At 42.7% G+C, this 19,212-nt stretch overlaps 1 protein-coding gene across 1 annotated transcript in view; it reads left to right on the forward strand.

Annotated features, from left to right (window-relative positions):
* The window catches only part of IGFN1 (immunoglobulin like and fibronectin type III domain containing 1), a 224,452-nt gene that overhangs the window by 187,144 nt on the left and 18,096 nt on the right, over positions 1-19,212 (forward strand). The window contains 2 exon segments of the mRNA XM_073561065.1: positions 225-361; positions 11,620-11,806. Coding sequence (XP_073417166.1) covers positions 225-361; positions 11,620-11,806 — 324 coding nt within the window.

The raw sequence follows: 19,212 nt of genomic DNA on the forward strand, positions 1-19,212 counted from the left end.
ATAATGAATATACAGTATCTATGTCTGGTCCAGTCCATATTACATATGCTTGGTCCCAGGCAACCACTTCCCTGCAGGTCTTCCTTTCTATTATCAATCGAGAACATACTGCTTTTTGTTGGTTTAAATGATTCTTATTTTATTGTCATATTGTTAATATGTCTATTTTAATATTGCCCATGTACCAAGCTCACAAATTCTTTATTATTTTTGTATTTAAATAGAAAATACTTACAAGCGTCCTGAATATACAGAGTGTACCCTTGCAGAAGCTCCAAAGTTTACTCAGCCTCCCAATGATAGAACAACAACAAATGGATATACAACTAAACTGTATTGTAGTGTACGTGGCAGTCCTAAGGTAAGAAACTCAAGCGCATGAAATATGCTAGTGTTGTCACAATAAAATGTCAGCCAACAGTTTTTATATGGCACGGTATCTGTTTTTGGCCAGGTTCAGCAATCCAGACTGATTTGCCTAGACAGAATTCCAGGCCTCCTGCACTGAACTTACAGCCTTTTAGGTGTATTACGATGCTGTAAGTTTGGGGCAGGAGACACATCGTCAATTTAAGCGTTGTACCAGCATACAGACCATGAAATACGCTTGTCTAGACCTTGATTTAGACTATTACCTTTTATATAAATTTCTCCAGGAAAAACTGTTAGTAATTACTCCGACTGGAGGAATCAAGACTCAAAAGCTATAATTAATCTTTTATTTTGGAGTATTTTTTAGACATTTTTTTACTCTAAATTATAGATTTTGCAGCAGTTTTACTCCAGTATCCTAATTTTTCGCAGTTGAAGATAAAGTGAGACATAAAAATCCTTATTGAAATGCGAACATTTTAATCTTAAAGGGCACAAAAAAGTATGTTTTCATTTGAACTATATTCATCCTCCATTTTGATTCGCTTTGCCCAAGGTACATTGGTGAAAACAGTTAAGACAGAAAAATTACTTAAATGGAATCTGTCAGCAGGATCAATCCTCTTAACTAGTGATGGGAGAGTATATTTGTTACTATTCACTATATGATGTACAGTATAGTACGGTATTCGGGTTACTCAGTACATTGCGAGTATTTGTGTACTCGCATCGCTATATTCGGATGTCCCGCCCTGCAGTTTTGGCACCTCCTTAGCAGCCACTAAACATGCTGGGCTTCTTAACCAATCACAGTAATGCCGCAGACATCTTGGATGTGGCATTACTGTGATTGGCTGGCTGCCCAGCGTCATATGGTCTGTGTAAGCCCTGACGACGCCATTTTACACACATTATATCTACAAGTATAGGGAGAGATCGCTCAGCTGCTAGGGAGAGTCTTTAGGCCTCTTGATAACACAAAAGCCCTTTTGAGGGCTACCTGCAGTGTATACTAGGTTAGTGTAGAGTAGAGAGAGAGATACTCGAGCAGGGACAGTTTAAAGGAGCCGGTCACTAACTCCATAATACCATCAAAAAATAGCTCTTTTCAGAGCTGAGAACACACAACAAAGTCAGAGTACAGGGAGGGAGAGATTGTGTATTAGGTAGGGAGAGGTTAAAGTGTTCTTCCAGTGTCCACCTTAAAAGAGCGCTTGTTAGAGGTAAATCAATATTTTTCCAGCACACAGAGTAATAGCATTTAGTGCTGCATTTTTAAAAAGCACCGGTCTATTTTCCCTTTGTTTTTGGAGTCAGAGACTGGCTTCTGCTGTCCTCATTAGTTCATTTAAAAAGGCGGTTAGTGCCCTACGCAAAGCAGTAGTCCAAACATTTCCTACTGCCTACTGCCAAGCACGCACCAGGCCATTTTCCCCACTATTTTGCCCTGTGTGCCATCCCTCACCAATGCCATAACCGGGAAGGTCCACCTAACAACAGACACCTGGACAAGTTGTTGTGGACAGGGACGATACATTTCTGTCATGGCACACTGGGTGAACCTGGTGAAGGGTGGGACAATGGCGCAAACTGGAACATCACACATCCTACCCACAACAAGAATAGCGGACCCAACTTCTGTCAGTGTTTCCACCTCTTCATACTCCACTTCCTCTCTCCCTTCCTCCTGCTCCTCATCCTCTGCTGAAGTGCCCTCTCCATCACTGCCAAGCTGGGACCTGTGCAGCAGCACATTGGCAAAGCGGCAACACGCTCTCCTGAAGCTGATCTGTTTAGGTCACCTTCAACCCGGTCTGGTTTTCTTCGATAATGGGCGTACCCCAGTGGCGGCTTTAAAGGTTGGCAAGCTGATACATGTGCCATGCATGCCTCACATGCTGAACCTAGTTGTTCAGAAATTTCTGAAAAGTTACACTGCCTTGCCGTACCTACTTGAGAAGGTGCGCCGTATTAGTGCGAATTTCCGCCATTCTTCTACCACTTTTGCTCGACTTGCAGCGCTGCAAAAGCGCTTGAATTTGCCAAGTCGCTGACTGTATTGCCAAGTTTTTAACACTAAGGTTTGGATACGGCTTTAAAGAAGGCTACTACTTGTGATATAACGCAATTTTATTTCAAAGTACAAAATTAAAGGAATAGTATGATTGCGTACACTTTTGTATATTTTAAGATACAATGGTTAAGCACATATAAAGATTAAATACATATAATGATTAAGTACATATAAAGGTTAACTACATACAGTATATTCACATCATCAACAAGAGGCTTTAAAACTTCATCCGTCTGGAATATCAGAGAAGCAACACCAAGACACAGAACACCTGGGAAATTCACAACACTGCACGGACGTCCCCGATTATCCAGGTATCATCACACTGTACATGTACAGGTATCCAAGTTTTTGCTTCTGTCTTAGTCATGTTTCTATGGCCATATATAGTGATTTACACTATGTGTAACTCTGATTTCACCCTGCCCTTCCAATGGCCAGCTTTCAAGGGAGGATGAACTGAGATACCAGGCGAACATCAAACAATGAGAAAAGCCCACATGGATTTAGATAAAACCACAATAAACTTATGGAAACTTAGAACTGTTTGTGAGGTGAAAGGGTTTCAGGTAATAAACAGTTCTCAAGATTTTGTCACTATGAGCATTGTCTGTCTGCCTGAACTGTGTGACCAGAAATGCTCTCTAATGGTCTGTATGCATTCTGTATATTTCAATATGGACTCAAAATAGCCATTTATATATTCACACTAAAATCCACCCTTGGCTATTTTGAGCCATACATTATTTATACAAGGTACCATATCCTAACAGGACAGTTTTAGTGGATGATAGGCTTAAGGATAATAATGGAAGTGTACACTGTATACAACAACACAAAGCAATGCATGAGCAAAAATTACTACTGTATGTGAAGTTCTGGGTCACATCATCTTGTATGTCTTGCACTTGAGTAGATACTCCTATCAGCTTTGTGCATAACTGAAAAGGGGCCCTCTCTCTCCCCGTGTCCTGTCTCACCCCTGTTGTGGAGATTCAGAATCTTTTACTGTAACCTTTTTATTATGTGAAACATCTGACTTAATATTAATTCCTCTCTTTTGATACAATTTCCACATCTCTTCAGTATCAATCCCGTCTATTTTATCCCTGTGGACGCCATCCTTTAGTAAGGCCCTAAACATATATTTCTGGGTAATACGGAGTCTAGGAATGTAATGACTTTTGACATCGTAATGCTGCTCTTCAGAGGGAAAATTACCCTTTTGTTTGGGACCCCAATCTCCCAGATCCCTTAGCTGTCGAATTGCCTCCAATGTATTAGCTATTGTTTTCCCAGTCTGATTTACCATTAGCGTCATCATGAGATGTTTATAAGCTGGAGGGGCATTTCTACTGATATTATTTCTAACAGATACACTTACAACAACTTGCATATAATCATCAGGTGTTTGCTGAACTTGCATTTTTCCTTACTTCCTCTGTGCACAGAGGTTGAAAATCTTTTAACATAAACCATGGTTTTTCATTGGGCGGCCAGTCCGCCTCAGATGGGTATTTATGCTGCAATGCCATAGCCACAACATCAAGCATACCACACACCACATGTGGTTGCTGGATTATCAAGGTACGGAATGCCTCCTTCACTACAGGCTCATGACTGAGTTGGACAAATTTTGGGCCATCCACAGCATCTACCTGTACTTCATGAGCCCCCATCTCCCATAATCTGACTGCCCAAGCTACCAGGGATTCATTTGACTTTTGAGAATAACGATCATGAAGATCGTTAAGCTCCTGCTGACTGAAATCCTCTACCGCATTCTCATTCCGTTTACCTGTAGATGTCTCTACAATCCGTCTCCAATATAAAGGATGAACTTTCACTGGGTTAAGAGGAGGATTAATTACCCTCTTCCCATGGAAATGTTCATCCTCAGACTCGATATCAGTGATGTTTTCGGAGTCAGTTGAATTCCAAACTTCACCATCCCACTGATTAGGGTTCCACTCCATCCCTGCTTTGGCTATGGCCAAAGCTACTTTCTTTTTATTCACCTTGCCTTTTCTCCTTCTGTATTTATACTCTGCTACACGTACGGCAGCCTTTTCTGCAACATGCTGATATCCATCACATCTGTCCATTAATAACTTATTCTGACATTGTGCTATAACCATTGCAATTTGGGCCTCACACAACTGTTTTTCCAATTCCTGTACTTTTGTTAACATACGTATTCTTTCCTTATGCTGTTTTCTATATGCAGACAACAATATCCATCTGCGTCTACCCACAGCCACCAACTCTTTACCTTTCTCCACCTTCACTTTCTGTAAGCATTAAACCACATCAGCAGGTTCAGCATTCTTCAAACATTTGTCCCACGCTTCACCCAAACCAGCACTGTGCGACCACTTGGTTGCCAAAATATGATAGGGAGCCTGTTCCCAGCCTGGAATCTCAATAGATTCACACACAGACACCTTTTTTCTTAAAGAAAGGCATATTCTACGCAAGATCACACTATCATACTGAGTCCTATTAATATTAATAAAAAACTTCTGAGCCTTCTGTGTATCCTGACGACTACGACAAATTATGTTTTGCCAAGTTTTTAACACTAAGGTTCGGACACGGCTTTAAAGAAGGCTACTACTTGCGATATAACGCAATTTTATTTCAAAGTACAAAATTAAAGGAATAGTATGATTGAATAGTATGATTGCGTACACTTTTGTATATTTTAAGATAAAAAGGTTAAGTACATATAAAGATTAAATACATATAATGATTAAGTACATATAAAGATTAACTACATACAGTATACTCACATCAACACCAAGAGGCTTCTAAACATCATCCGTCTGGAATATCAGAGAAGCAGCACCAAGACAGAGAACATCTGGGAAATTCACAACACTGCACGAGCGTCCCCAATTATGCAGGTATCCAAGTTTTTGCTTCTGTCTTTGGCCAGGTTCACATAGTGTTAATGCAGTCCGTTCAACGCATGCGTTAAATGGACTGCATTAACGCTACTCTTATATTCTGATCGCATTTAGCGATCGCGCTAGTGCAGATGCTCCATCTGCGCTAGCAGTGACGGACCCTTGAACGCTGCAGACCGCGTCCGAGGGTCCGTCACAGAATGACGGCACATCGCTAAGGCATGCCTCTTATGACATGCGTTAGCGATGCGATCGGTAATTGGATTGTATGGGAGCGTTAATGGATGCGTTACATTGCGTTAATGCTGCGGTGTAATGCAATCCGTTAAACGGACTGCCAAACGCTATGTTAACCTGGCCTTATTCATGTTTCTCTGGCCATATATAGTGATTTACACTATGTGTAACTCTAGTTTCACCCTGCCCTTCCAGTGGCCAGCTTTCAAGGTAGGATGAACCGAGATACCAGGTGAACATCAAACAATGAGAAAAGCCCACATGAATTTAGATAAAACCACAATAAACATATAGAAACTAAGAACTGTTTGTGAGGTGAAAGGGTTTCAGGTAATAAACAGTTCTCAAGATTGTGTCACTATGCGCATTGTCTAACGACATATAGAAACTTAGGACTGTTTATGAGGTGAAAGGGTTTCAGGTAATGAACAAACAGTTCTCAAGATTATGTCACTATGAGCATTGTCTGTCTGCCTGAACCGTGTGACCAGAAATGCTCTGTAATGTTCTGAATTCATTCTGTATATTTCAATATGGACTCAAAATAGCCATTTTTATATTCACACTACACCGACTCATTTACGACCTGCCCACGCGGTGGAACTCAACCTATCATATGTTGGCAAGGATTAGTGAGCAGCAGAGGGCAGTAGCTGAATACCAGCTTCGACATGCCCGTCAGACTGAAAGTCAGCCACCACACATAACAACTGTCGAGTGTGTGTGGATCGCTGACATTTGTGAGGTTCTTGAGAACTTTAAGTACTACACCAAGCTCATGAGCGGTGATCAAAGAACTAAATAAACTCAAGGAAATTTGTAATTGGTATGTGAACATGTATTCCCTTTTAAAGACAACCTTTAACCCAGAGGTCTCAAACTGCATTCCTCAAGGGCCGCAAATAGAGTTGAGCGACTTTGGTCGGATCGGGTTTCGTGAAACCCGAATGAAACAAAATTTGAGTGGGATGAAACTGGTCCGACTAGGGCAAAAAAAGTCGGAGTTTTGTCCGAAACCCGACCCCAATGCAAGTCAATGGGAAATAAAAGTCGGCATTGAGCGGATGACATTTATCCACTCAATGCCGACTTTTATTCCCCATTGACTTGCATTGGGGTCGGGTTTCGGCAAAACTCCGACTTTTTTTTGCCCTAGTCGGACCAGTTTCATCCGACTCAAATTTTGTTTCATTCGGGTTTCATCACGAAACCCGATCCGACCAAAGTCGCTCAACTCTAGCCGCAAACAGGTCATGTTTTCAGGATTTCCTTGTATTGCACAGGTGATAATTTAATCACCTGCACAGATAGATTCCAGCACCTTGTGCAATGCTAAGGAAATCTCAAAAACACACATGGTTTGCAGCCCTCGAGGAATGCAGTTTGAGACCCCTGCTTTAACCCCTTACTGACCGCTGACGGGATAGTATGTCAGCGGCCAGTATCTCCCGCTTTTAGGCTAAGTGCACACGTACCGGAACTTTCGCGGAAATTACCGTGAGAATTCCGGAATTCCAGTCCGCGGGAAAATCGCATTTTAAATTCCCGCGATTTTCCCGCGGAAAAACTAGCATTTTGCAAGCGTAATTAGCTTGCAAAATGCTAGCGTTTTCCAAGCGATCTGTAGCATTGCTTGGAGAACTGATTGACAGGTTGGTCACACTCGTCAAACATAGTGTTTGACGAGTGTGACCAACTTTTTACTACTGAGGCCGCCTATGCGGCATCAGTAGTAAAAGATAGAATGTAAAAAAAAAAAAAACGGTGTTATTCTCACCCTCCGACGTCCCGCGCATCCGTTCCCAGTAATCCTTTGCGAAAATGCCCGCGATGACGTCAGTTCTCGCGGGATCGCGACGTCTCGCGGTAATTCGCGATGACGTCGCGCGAATGATCGCGAGACGGGACGTCATCGCGAGCATTTTCGCAAAGGACTACTGGGAACGAGAGCGTGGAGAGAGGCGGGAAGGCTGCGCGGGACGTCGGAGGGTGAGAATAACAATGTTTTTTATTTTAAATTCTATTTTTTACAGGGATATGGTACCCAAAGCCCGGAGGACAGTCTTCTCTCCTCCGGACCATGGGTACCATCCGCAATTGTTCTACTTACTTTCCGCATGGTGTGCACAGCCACATGCGGGAAATAAGCGGAACAATGCATTCCTATGGGTGCGGGATCGCCGCGATTCCGCAAATTAATGAGCATGCTGCGGTTTTTACCGCAAAGCGATTCCGCCGCGGTAAAAACCGCAGCATTAGCACAGCATTGCGGAATCCCACAGGAATGCATGGGATGCTTATTTTTCGCGTTTTCGCGGCAAAATTGCGCGGTTAAAACCGCCGAGTAACGCGAAAAAAACGCCACGTGTGAACTCAGCCTTAGGTGGGCTCGGGCAGTGAACCCACATCAAAGACTTGACATGTCATCTGTTTTAAATAGCTGACATGTGCCCGCAATAGGCGCGAGTGGAATCGCGATCTGCCCGCGCCTATTACCTAGTTAAAACCCGCTGTCATACGCTGACAGCGGGCATTTAACTAGAGCTTCCAGTGTGCGGCCAGAAATATGCGCATCGCCGACCCCCCCGTCACGTGATCAGCGATGCATTGCCATAACAAGCTGAGGTCTCCTCGAGACCGCTATGGTTGTTGATGGCAGATTGCTATGAGCTCCACCCTGTGGTCGAAGCTCATAACAATGCTGTAATTCTGCTGCATAGAGGTGATCTATGCATCACCTCTATGTAGCAGAGCCGATCGCGCTATGGCAGCTTCTAGCCTCATATGGAGGCTATTGAAGCATGCCAAAAGTAAAAAAAAAGTGTATAAAAATTAAAAAAAATGAAAGTTCAAATCACCCCCTTTCGCCCCAATCAAAGTAAAACAAAAAAAAAATCAAACCTACACATATTTGATATCGCTGTGTTCAGAATTGCCCGATCTATCAATAAAAAAAGGATTAACCTGATCGCTAAATGTCGTAGCAAGAAAAAAGACTCAAAACGCCATAATTCCTTTTTTTTGTCGCTGCGACATTGCATTAAAATGCAATAACGGGTGATCAAAAGAACGTATCTGCACAAAAGTGGTATCATAAAAAACTTCAGCTCAGCACGCAAAAAATAAACCCTCATCCAATCCGAGATCACGAAAAATGGAGACGCTACGGGTCTCGGAAAATGGCGCAATTTTTTTTTTTTTTAGCAAAGTTTGGAATTTTATTTCTCCACTTAAATAAAAAAGACATGTTTGCTGTCTATGAACTTGAAATGACCTGGAGAATTATAATGGCAGGTCAGTTTTAGCATTTATTGAACCTAGCAAAAAAGCCAAACAAAAAACAAGTGTGGGATTGCACTTTTTTTTGCAATTTCACCGCACTTGGAATTTTTTTCCCATTTTCAAGTACACGACATGGTAAAAGCAATGGTGTCGTTCAAAAGTACAACTCGTCCCGCAAAAAATAAGCCCTCACATGGCCGTATTGACAGAAAAATAAAAAAGTTATGGCTCTGGAAAGAAGGGGATCGAAAAACGAAAACAAAAAGACGAAAAAAGCTCCGGTCAGGATTAATGATCAAATTTTTAAAAAAAACACCAACCCAGTGTAAAAAGGTGTATATATAACAATATATCAAAAAATGGAGGAGCCTAGCAGATACCCTATAATAGGCCTAAAATCGCCCCTGCCTGACTGTGGAGGTTGGCTCCCTAAAGAACGATTATTTGGCGCCCCTACTCAACGTAGGCTGTCCCTCACTGCCCTATTAAACCCTACCCAAAAAGGTGAGAAAATAATAAATTATAGATGAGAGATGAAGAGAATCTTGAAACTAATAATAAATTCCCAACAACATGCATACAGATACTCAAAAATTCACATAGAAAATCATGATTAGTACTCCACCATGCCTCATGCCATAAGATAAAAGGCTAATATAAATCCCAATCAAACTCTTGATTAAACAGTTTTGATAGTTCACTTAGAATTGAGGGAAAATATACACCCCACAATGGCACCCAAAATAAAGATAATAAACTCAGTGCCATACTCCTATATAACAACTGAAAAATTTTTGGAGTATGACTTATCATGATTCAGATGCACCCCCAGATGATCAGAATATCTATTCATATCACATTTTTTTTACATATATCACTTCTAGATAGGTCACACTAGCTGATTATATATGGGTCTATGTGCCTGGTAGGCAGTTTATCATTGGAACTGTATCTCGGTTTTTAATCTTGTTTTATTATATATGTTCAATAAAGGTGTTTCTATTGTATGTGATGGCTTTTTGCTTCCTTGCTCTCATTGGAATTTCATGTATTTGGGAAGTGCCATTGATCTAGGCCATTTTTTTGTAGGTTTTGTATGAATCAAACAGTAGTGTTCTCGTGCAATCACAGCTCAATATAGTTGTTCCTTCCGTTTCATCAAAGTGAATTATGCAAATTGTCTCTTCAGAGAGGAAGAGGACTAGAACTATAGTGCCACCTATTGGAAGTAGCAATCCTAAAAGTCATTGTCGACCCTTTAACGAGCCTTGTTACATGACTTAGGATAAAAGCCAAGCCAGAATCTCAATTTGCAGACACTGTGTTTAGGGGGGTACTGCCCCTCGTCAGTGCAAAGTGTGAGATCTGGTTTGGCTGTATGAGAGGCGTCTGACCGATATCCAAGAAGTATAATTTCTCCTTGCGGAGAATGACATGCTAAGCATGTCGAGATGAGGAGACTAAGGCTAGGTTCACATTACGTTTAAACCAGCCCATTCAACGCATAGTGTTGACGGGCTGGTTAAACGGTATAGCATAATGCGATCTCGGTATGCTATACCCACTAGCGCAGATGATTCTTCTGTGCTAGCGGTGACGAAGCCTCAGACACTGCAACCCACGTTCGAGGCTCCGTCACTGAATGATGGCACATCGCGAATGCATGCCGCTTTACGGCATGCGTCGCGATGCGCCTGACAATGGAGGGCAATGGCAGCATTAACGGACTGTGTTACACCGTGTTATGCTGCAGTGTAACGCAGTCTGTCTAACGGACTGCTAAAACGCAATGTAACCCTGGCTTTAAAGCCGCAATACTCCTCTGGGAAATATGCTAATTATGCAAATTGTCTCTTCAGAGAGGAAGAGGACTAGAACTCTAGTGCCACCTAGTGGAAGTAGCAATCCAAAAAGTCAATGTTGACCCGTTAACGAGCCTTGTTACATGACTTAGAATAAAAGCCAAGCCAGAATCTCATTTTGCAGACACTGTTTCGGGGTACTGTCCCCTTATCCTAAGTCATGTAACAAGGCTTGTTAAAGGGTCAACATTGACTTTTAGGATTGCTACTTCCAATAGGGGGCACTAGAGTTCTAGTCCTCTTCATCTCTGAAGAGACAATTTGCATAATTAGCATATTTCCCAGAGGAGCATTGCGGCTTTAATCTCCTCATCTCGACATGCTTAGCATGTCATTCTCCGCAAGGAGAAATGATACTTTTTGGATATCGGTCAGACGCCTCTCACACAGCCAAACCAGAACTGACACTTTGCACTGACGAGGGGCAGTATCCCTAAGTCATGTCTGTAAATTGAGATTCTGGCTTGGCTTTTATCCTAAGTCATGTAACAAGGCTCGTTAAAGGGTCGACGTTGACTTTTAGGATTGCTACTACCAATAGGTGGCACTAGAGTTCTAGTCTTCTTCCTCTCTGAGGAGATAACTAGCATATTTCCCAGAGGAGCATTGCGGCTTTAAATCTGATCATCAAGGAGAAATTATACTTCTTGGATATCAAAGTGAATGGATCAGTGTTTGTACATGTACAGTACTGCTTCATTCATACACAAGACTTTGAGGCCTCCACTCTTGGGATCGTTGGGGTTCCAAGCAGTCAGACCCCAAGAAGTCTTCTTTTGGATAGGAGATAAATGTATTTAATGGAAAAACCTGTTTTATTATGAATTGTTAATGCGAGAACCAGTCAGTTTTAAATGTATTTATAAATATATTTGTTTTTAAGCCTAGAGTAGTGTGGATGAAAAATCAGATGGAAATCAGAGAAGACCCCAAATTTCGTTCTCTTGTGAATCAAGGAGTTTGTTCTCTTGAAATCCGCAAGCCTTGTGCCTTTGATGGTGGTGTGTATACATGCAAAGCGGTTAATTCTCTGGGAGAGGCAACTGTAGATTGCAAACTGTGTGTTAAAGGTAAGAGAATATGTTTACAATTTAATGATTAATTTAATTTTATGACTTGTTGCAATGAAGTGGACACTGTAATAAAAACTGCTAAACTGTGAAATAGTTAAAGGTAAAAGTCATGATGCTTCCACATTCTCTAATGGCACACAGTATATTGACTCCAATGATTGCTAGTTTATATTGCTTCTTTTTTTAACCCCTTGGAGACATAGCCATCTTTCATTTTTACACTTCTGTTTTTCTCCTCACTCTCCAAGGCATATTTTATTATTTTACTCATCTATGGATATTGCCAGATGAAAACTTATTTTCTGCAGGACTGGTTGTAGTTTTAACACTTTGTATAAAGTATATACTATGTGCGAGTGGCGTTCATTAAAGATTTCCCCTGACCCACTTCCTGTGAACTGAGAGCAATGAAACTTGGTACAGTTGTTAGTCCTTCTATACATACAGTTGTGGCCAAAAGTATTGACACCCCTGCAATTTTGTCAGATAATACTCAGTTTCTTCCTGAAAATGATTGCACTCACAAATTCTTTGGTATTATTATCTTCATTTAATTTGTCTTAAATGAAAAAACACAAAAGAGAATGAAGCAAAAAGCAAAACATTGATCATTTCACACAAAACTCCAAAAATGGGCCAGACAAAAGTATTGGCACCCTCAGCCTAATACTTGGTTGCTCAACCTTTAGCCAAAATAACTGTGACCAACCGCTTCCGGTAACCATCAATGCGTTTCTTACAATGCTCTGCTGGAATTTTAGACCATTCTTCTTTGGCAAACTGCTCCAGGTCCCTGATATTAGAAGGGTGCCTTCTCCAAACTGCCATTTTTAGATCTCTCCACAGGTGTTCCATGGGATTCAGGTCTGGACTCATTGCTGGCCACCTTAGAAGTCTCCAGTGCTTTCTCTCAAACCATTTTCTAGTGCTTTTTGAAGTGTATTTTGGGTCATTGTCCTGCTGGAAGACCCATGACCTCAGAGGGAGACCCAGCTTTCTCACACTGGGCCCTACATTATGCTGCAAAATTTGTTGGTAGTCTTCAGACTTCATAATGCCATGCACACAGTCAAGCAGTCCAGTGCCAGAGGCAGCAAAGCAGCCCCAAAACATCAGGGAACCTCCGCCATGTTTGACTGTAGGGACTGTGTTTTTTTCTTTGAATGCCTTTTTTTCTCCTGTAAACTATATGTTGATGCCTTTGCCCAAAAAGCTCTACTTTTGTCTCATCTGACCAGAAAACATTCTTCCAAAACGTTTTAGGCTTTTTCAGGTAAGTTTTGGCAAACTCCAGCCTGGCTTTTTTATGTCTCGGGGTAAGAAGTGGGGTCTTCCTGGGTCCCTTTTCATTCAGACGCCGACGGATAGTACGGGTTTACACTGTTGTATCCTCGTATTGCAGGGCAGCTTGAACTTGTTTGGATGTTAGTCGAGGTTCTTTATCCAACATCCGCACAATCTTGCGTTGAAATCTCTTGTCAATTTTTCTTTTCCGTCCACATCTAGGGAGGTTAGCCACAGTGCCATGGGCTTTAAACTTCTTGATGACACTGCGCACGGTAGACACAGGAACATTCAGGTCTTTGAAGATGGACTTGTAGCCTTGAGATTGCGCATGCTGCCTCACAATTTGTTTTCTCAAGTCCTCAGACAGTTCTTTGGTCTTCTTTCTTTTCTCCATGCTCAATGTGGTACACACAAGGACACAGGACACAGGTTGAGTCAACTTTAATCCATGTCAACTGGCTGCAAGTGTGATTTAGTTATTGCCAACACCTGTTAGGTGCCACAGGTAAGTTACAGGTGCTGCTAATTACACCAATTTGAGAAGCATCGCATGATTTTTCGAACAGTGCCAATACTTTTGTCCACCCTCTTTTTTATGTTTGGTGTGGAATTATATCCAATTTGGCTTTAGGACAATTCTTTTTGTGATTTTTCATTTAAGACAAAATAAATGAAGATAATAACAAAGAATTTGTGTTTGCAATAATTTTCAGGAAGAAGCTCAGTATTATCTGACAAAATTGCAGGAGTGTCAATACTTTTGGCCACAACTGTAAGTGCCACCTAGGGACACACACTTCCCCATCTATTTAAGTAACTGTAAACACCTCGCTTGTAGAAGTTGAAAGGCTGCTCCAAAAGCCACATTGTGACTTCGGAAATTGGAGTCTCATCATCTGGAAAATTCTTGCCCTTCAAAAATAAACTTCATTGTTGGAAAGAAGTGGAAGTCCAATGGGGCAAGGTCGGGTGAATAAAGGGGATGTGGTAGAATTTCAAAGCCACAGGAGCATGCTTCCATTTGGGCAACTGGTGAGATGTGAACTGGTGCATTGTCTTGCAGAAGGTCGACACTTTTGGTGAGCATGCCTCGTCTCTTGGCTTTGATGGCCTCCCGCAATTTCCGCAGCAGTGAAGTATAGTATGCCCCAGTGATCGTGATACCTTTTGCTAGGAAATCCATCAATACTAATATACTGGTCCCAAAATACTGTGAGAATGACCTTGCCTGTCGAGGGTTGGGCACGTGCCTTCTTTGGAGGTGGTGAGCCATGATGCTTCCATTGCACCAACTGGACTTTAGTCTCAGGATCATAGTGATGGACCCAGCTTTCATCCTGTGTGACCTGCCTGTTTAAAAAGTCATCCTGGTTTCCATGTCACATCGTCAATAGAGCCTGAGAGCATTCGATTCTTTCCTGTTTCTGGAAAGGTGTGAGCAGCCGGGGAACCCAGCAAGCAGATACCTTATGCATGTGAAGATATTCTTGGATGATTTTTTTCACGGACTCCACACTAATCTTGACATTTTGGGCTAGGTGGCTAATTGTTATGCTTTGATTTTCCAAAATGGCGACCTCCACTTGCTAGATGGTGTGTTCATCAATAGCAGAGTGGGGTCGACCTGGAATAGGAGCTGTTTGCACTGAAGTCTGACCACAATTGAATTGACGATGCCAGTTCTTGACTACATCATATGATGGGGAATCATCACCATAAACCTCTTTCATCTCATCGAACGTCTCCTTTGGTGTGCAGCCTTTCAAGTAAAGGAACTTGATGACTGCTCTGTATTCCACTGGGTCCATTATCAAACCTCACACTACTTCAGGACCTGTTAAATCAAGACTGTTATCAGATTTGAGTTGCAAATCGGCACGTAACCTGTTGTGAGTTCATTTTCCCCTCCGTCACTGAGGTCTGGTGATCTCCCTATTCTGGTGAAGGAAGGTAATGAGCTTGATTATCAGGCACCTGAACCTGATGAGGCTGACTGGCTGAGTGGAGTCACGGACTGGATATAAGGCTGCCGACGCCCCTTCTGCCCTGCGGGTGATTTCTCTGTGGACTTCTAGGACACCAGTCTGATTCCTGCGCCTCTAAGCTAAGTTTTTCTGCTTTGCCTGTTTGCATTAGTGTTTTGTTTTTGTTTTCCTTGCTTTTCTGGATTCTGCCATTCCCTGCTGGGGTGAGCTGAATCTCCTTTTGCCTGTAGCTCTGTCTTCAGAATATTCCTGAGTACTGACACAGCTTTTTTGAAGCCTAGCATCTTCAGGGCCTTTTTCACTGTCAGTCTGTTGGCTCTTATTTTCATAGGGTTTTTCACGGATTGCAGACAGCAGCCTTCCTGTCCTTTTCTATCTAGCTAGATTGGGCCCCGTCTTTGCTCAGTCTATGTTTCTGCCTGTGTTAGTGTTTTCATCTTGCTTCACCGTCATTATATGTTGGGGGCTGCCTATTGCTTTGGGGTCTGCTCTGGGGCAGTTTAGTTTTCCCCTTTCTTTCTTTAGGCCTAGCTATTTCTCTGGCTGTGATCGAGGGGTCTAGGGCATCGTAGGAACCCCCCACGGCTACTGCTAGCTGTGTTGATAGGTTCAGGGGTCTGCAATCCGATAGCTGCCAACTTCTCTGGTTTTCTGGACTTAGCTAGCATTTCTGTTTTTGCCTCCTACGGTGACTCAATCATAACAGAATCACCCGCCATACTGCAGATTCCAGGGTACTCAATAGCAGGAAAGAATTGTGTTTAAAAAAAAAAAAAAGTGTGTGTATATTCTTTCCTCTATATCTCTGAGGCCGTAGGGGGAATTTTTTTTTTTTTCTCTCAATGGAGATAAAGCAATTGTCTGATCGTGTGGAGCAGCTCGCTGCGGAAGTGAGGGGAATTTCCGCCTACCTTGCTCGTTCGCATGCTGTTGAACCAAAGATCCCTACACCTGATGTATTTTTTGGGGATCGATCTAAATTTTTGAGTTTCAAAAATAATTGTAAATTATTTTTTGCCTTGAAGCCTAACTCGTCAGGGAGCTCCGCGCAGCAGGTTAAAATTGTCATCTCTTTGCTGCGTGGCGATCCCCAGGATTGGGCGTTTTCTTTGAAACCAGATGATCCTATTCTGACTAATGTGGATGCATTCTTTCAAGCTTTGGGGTTGTTGTATGACGAACCTAATGCTATTGATCAGGCTGAAAAGACCCTGTTGGCATTGAACCAGGGTCGAGATTCTGCAGAGTTGTACTGTCAAAAGTTCCGAAAGTGGGCGGTCCTTACTACCTGGAATGATAATGCCTTGGCTGCTCTCTTTCAGAAGGGTTTGTCAGAAGCCGTAAAAGATACTATGGTGGGATTTCCTGTTCCCTCTGGTCTGGACGATTCTATGTCATTAGCCATTCAGGTTGATCGGCGTTTACGTGAACGCAGGATTGCACGAGAGGTGTTGCCACCGGTTGAACAGACGTCTGAACCTATGCAATGTGATAGAGTTTTGTCTAAGGCGCAACGTCAGGAGTTCAGAAGGCGTAATAAGCTGTGTTTTTTCTGTGGAGATGCCTCGCATATTATTTCCGTTTGTCCTAAACGAGAGAAACGCTTTGCACACACGTTTTCTGTTGGTGGTGTTCAACCTAAGTTTCTTCTGGCAATTTCTCTGATCTGCTCCCTGTCCACATTTTCCACCAAGGCTTTTGTGGATTCGGGAGCAGCGCTAAACCTAATGGACTTGGATTGTGCTAAACGTTGTGGATTTCCGATGACACCTCTGCAGACGCCTATCCCTTTGAGGGGGATTGATGCTACTCCTTTGGCTAAAAATAAACCTCAGTTTTGGACCCAGGTGGTCATGCGGGTCGCCCCAGACCATCAAGAAAATTGCAGATTTTTGGTGTTGCATGGTCTGCATGATGCCGTTGTTCTGGGGTTTCCCTGGTTGCAAATTCATAATCCAGTTTTGGATTGGAAATCTGTGTCTGTGGTGAGTTGGGGTTGTCGGTGTACCTTTAGTGAGGCTCCGGTTTTTTCCACCTCTCCTCAGTCGCATGATGTTCCTGACTATTTGGCGGACTTTTATGATGTATTTAGTGAGAATGAGTCTGCGTCTCTGCCTCCTCATAGGAGTTATGACTGTGCAATTGAACTAAGCCCGGGGTGTAAATTTCCCAAGGGTCAGCTCTTCAATTTATCTGTACCCGAGCACGAGGCTATGCGGTCCTATATTAAGGAGGCGTTGGAGAAGGGTCATATTAGACCATCCTCTTCACCCTTAGGTGCCGGGTTTTTTTTTGTGGCCAAAAAGGATGGTTCTTTAAGGCCTTGTATTGATTATCGTGCCCTCAATAAAATTACTATTAAATATCAGTATCCGTTACCCCTGATTTCGGATCTATTCTCTAGAGTTAGAGGTGCTTGCTGGTTTACCAAGCTTGACCTCAGGGGGGCGTATAATCTTATCCGCATTAAGCAGGGGGATGAATGGAAGACGGCGTTTAATACTCCGGAGGGACATTTTGAGTACCTGGTGATGCCTTTTGGGCTCACTAATGCCCCTTCTGTCTTCCAGTGCTTCATGAACGATATTTTCCGAGACTTTGTCGATAAATTTTTGATTATCTCTCTGGATAATATTTTGATCTTCTCTAAGTATTGGGATTCTCATGTGGAACATATTCGGACTGTGTTCCGGATCTTGAGGGAGAATTCCCTGTATGTCAAAGGATCGAAATGCCTTTTTGGAGTACAGAGGATTTCATTTTTGGGATTTATTTTGTCTCCGTCAACTATTGAAATGGACCCGGCCAAGGTACAGGCCATTTATGATTGGGTTCAGCCCACTTCTTTGAAGGCTCTCCAGAAGTTTTTGGGTTTTGCTAATTTTTATCGGAAATTTTATAGCAAAATTTTCTAGTATTGCCAAGCCATTGACTGATCTGACTAAGAAGGGTGCTGATGTGTTGAATTGGTCTCCGGAGGCTGTTGCTTCCTTTCAGGAGCTGAAGCGAAGATTTACCTCCGCCCCGGTTTTGCGGCAACCTGATGTCTCACTCCCGTTCCAGGTAGAGGTGGATGCTTCTGAGATTGGTGCAGGAGCTGTTTTGTCCCAAAAGGATCCTGTAACAGCTAAAATGAATCCCTGTGCTTTCTTTTCCCGAAAGTTCTCTCCATCTGAACGTAACTATGATGTGGGGAATCGGGAACTGTTGGCCATGAAATGGGCATTTGAGGAGTGGAGACATTGGTTGGAGGGAGCTAAACATCAAGTTGTGGTCCTCACTGACCACAAGAATTTGATTTACCTAGAGTCGGCTAAACGCTTGAACCCTAGACAGGCTAGGTTGGCCTTGTTTTTTACACGTTTTGATTTTGTGGTCTCTTTTCTTCCTGGAACTAAGAATGTCAAGGCAGACGCCCTCTCTAGGAGTTTCTTTGCTGATTCTCCTGTGGTGACCAAGCCTGCTACCATCTTAGGCGAAGGGGTAGTTCTTTCTGCCATCTCGCCCGATTTGAGACTTGCTCTGCAAGAGTTCCAGGAGGACAAACCTGAGCGTTGTCCCAGTGGAAAGTTGTATGTTCCTGACCAGTGGAAGAGAGTGATGTCTGAAGTTCATTGCTCTGCATTGGCTGGTCATCCAGGTATTTTTGGTACTAGAGATCTGGTGAGTCGCTCTTTTTGGTGGCCCACCTTGTCTCATGATGTCAGGAATTTTGTGCAGTCCTGTGGGACTTGCTCCCGGTCTAAACCTTGTTCTCGCTCTAGTGGGTTGTTGATGCCTGTGCCTGTCCCCAGGAGGCCATGGACCCATATTTCAATGGATTATATCTCTGATATGCCGGTCTCTCAAAGAATGACTGTTATTTGGGTGATTTGTGATAGGTTCTCTAAGATGGTTCATCTTGTACCACTCCCTAAGTTGCCATCTTCCTCTGAGTTGGTGCCCCTGTTTTTGCAACAGGTGGTTCACTTACACGGGATTCCTGATAACATTGTATCTGACAGAGGAGTTCAGTTTGTGTCTAGATTTTGGAGGACTTTTTGTTCCAAGCTGGGAATTCAGTTGTCCTTCTCATCTGCTTTTCACCCACAGACCAATGGGCAGACAGAGAGAACAAACCAGACCTTGGAG

This window comes from Dendrobates tinctorius, unplaced genomic scaffold (assembly GCF_039654945.1).
Source record: "Dendrobates tinctorius isolate UK_male_01 unplaced genomic scaffold, ASM3965494v1 ptg000312l, whole genome shotgun sequence".
Classification (NCBI taxonomy): Eukaryota; Metazoa; Chordata; class Amphibia; order Anura; family Dendrobatidae; genus Dendrobates; species Dendrobates tinctorius.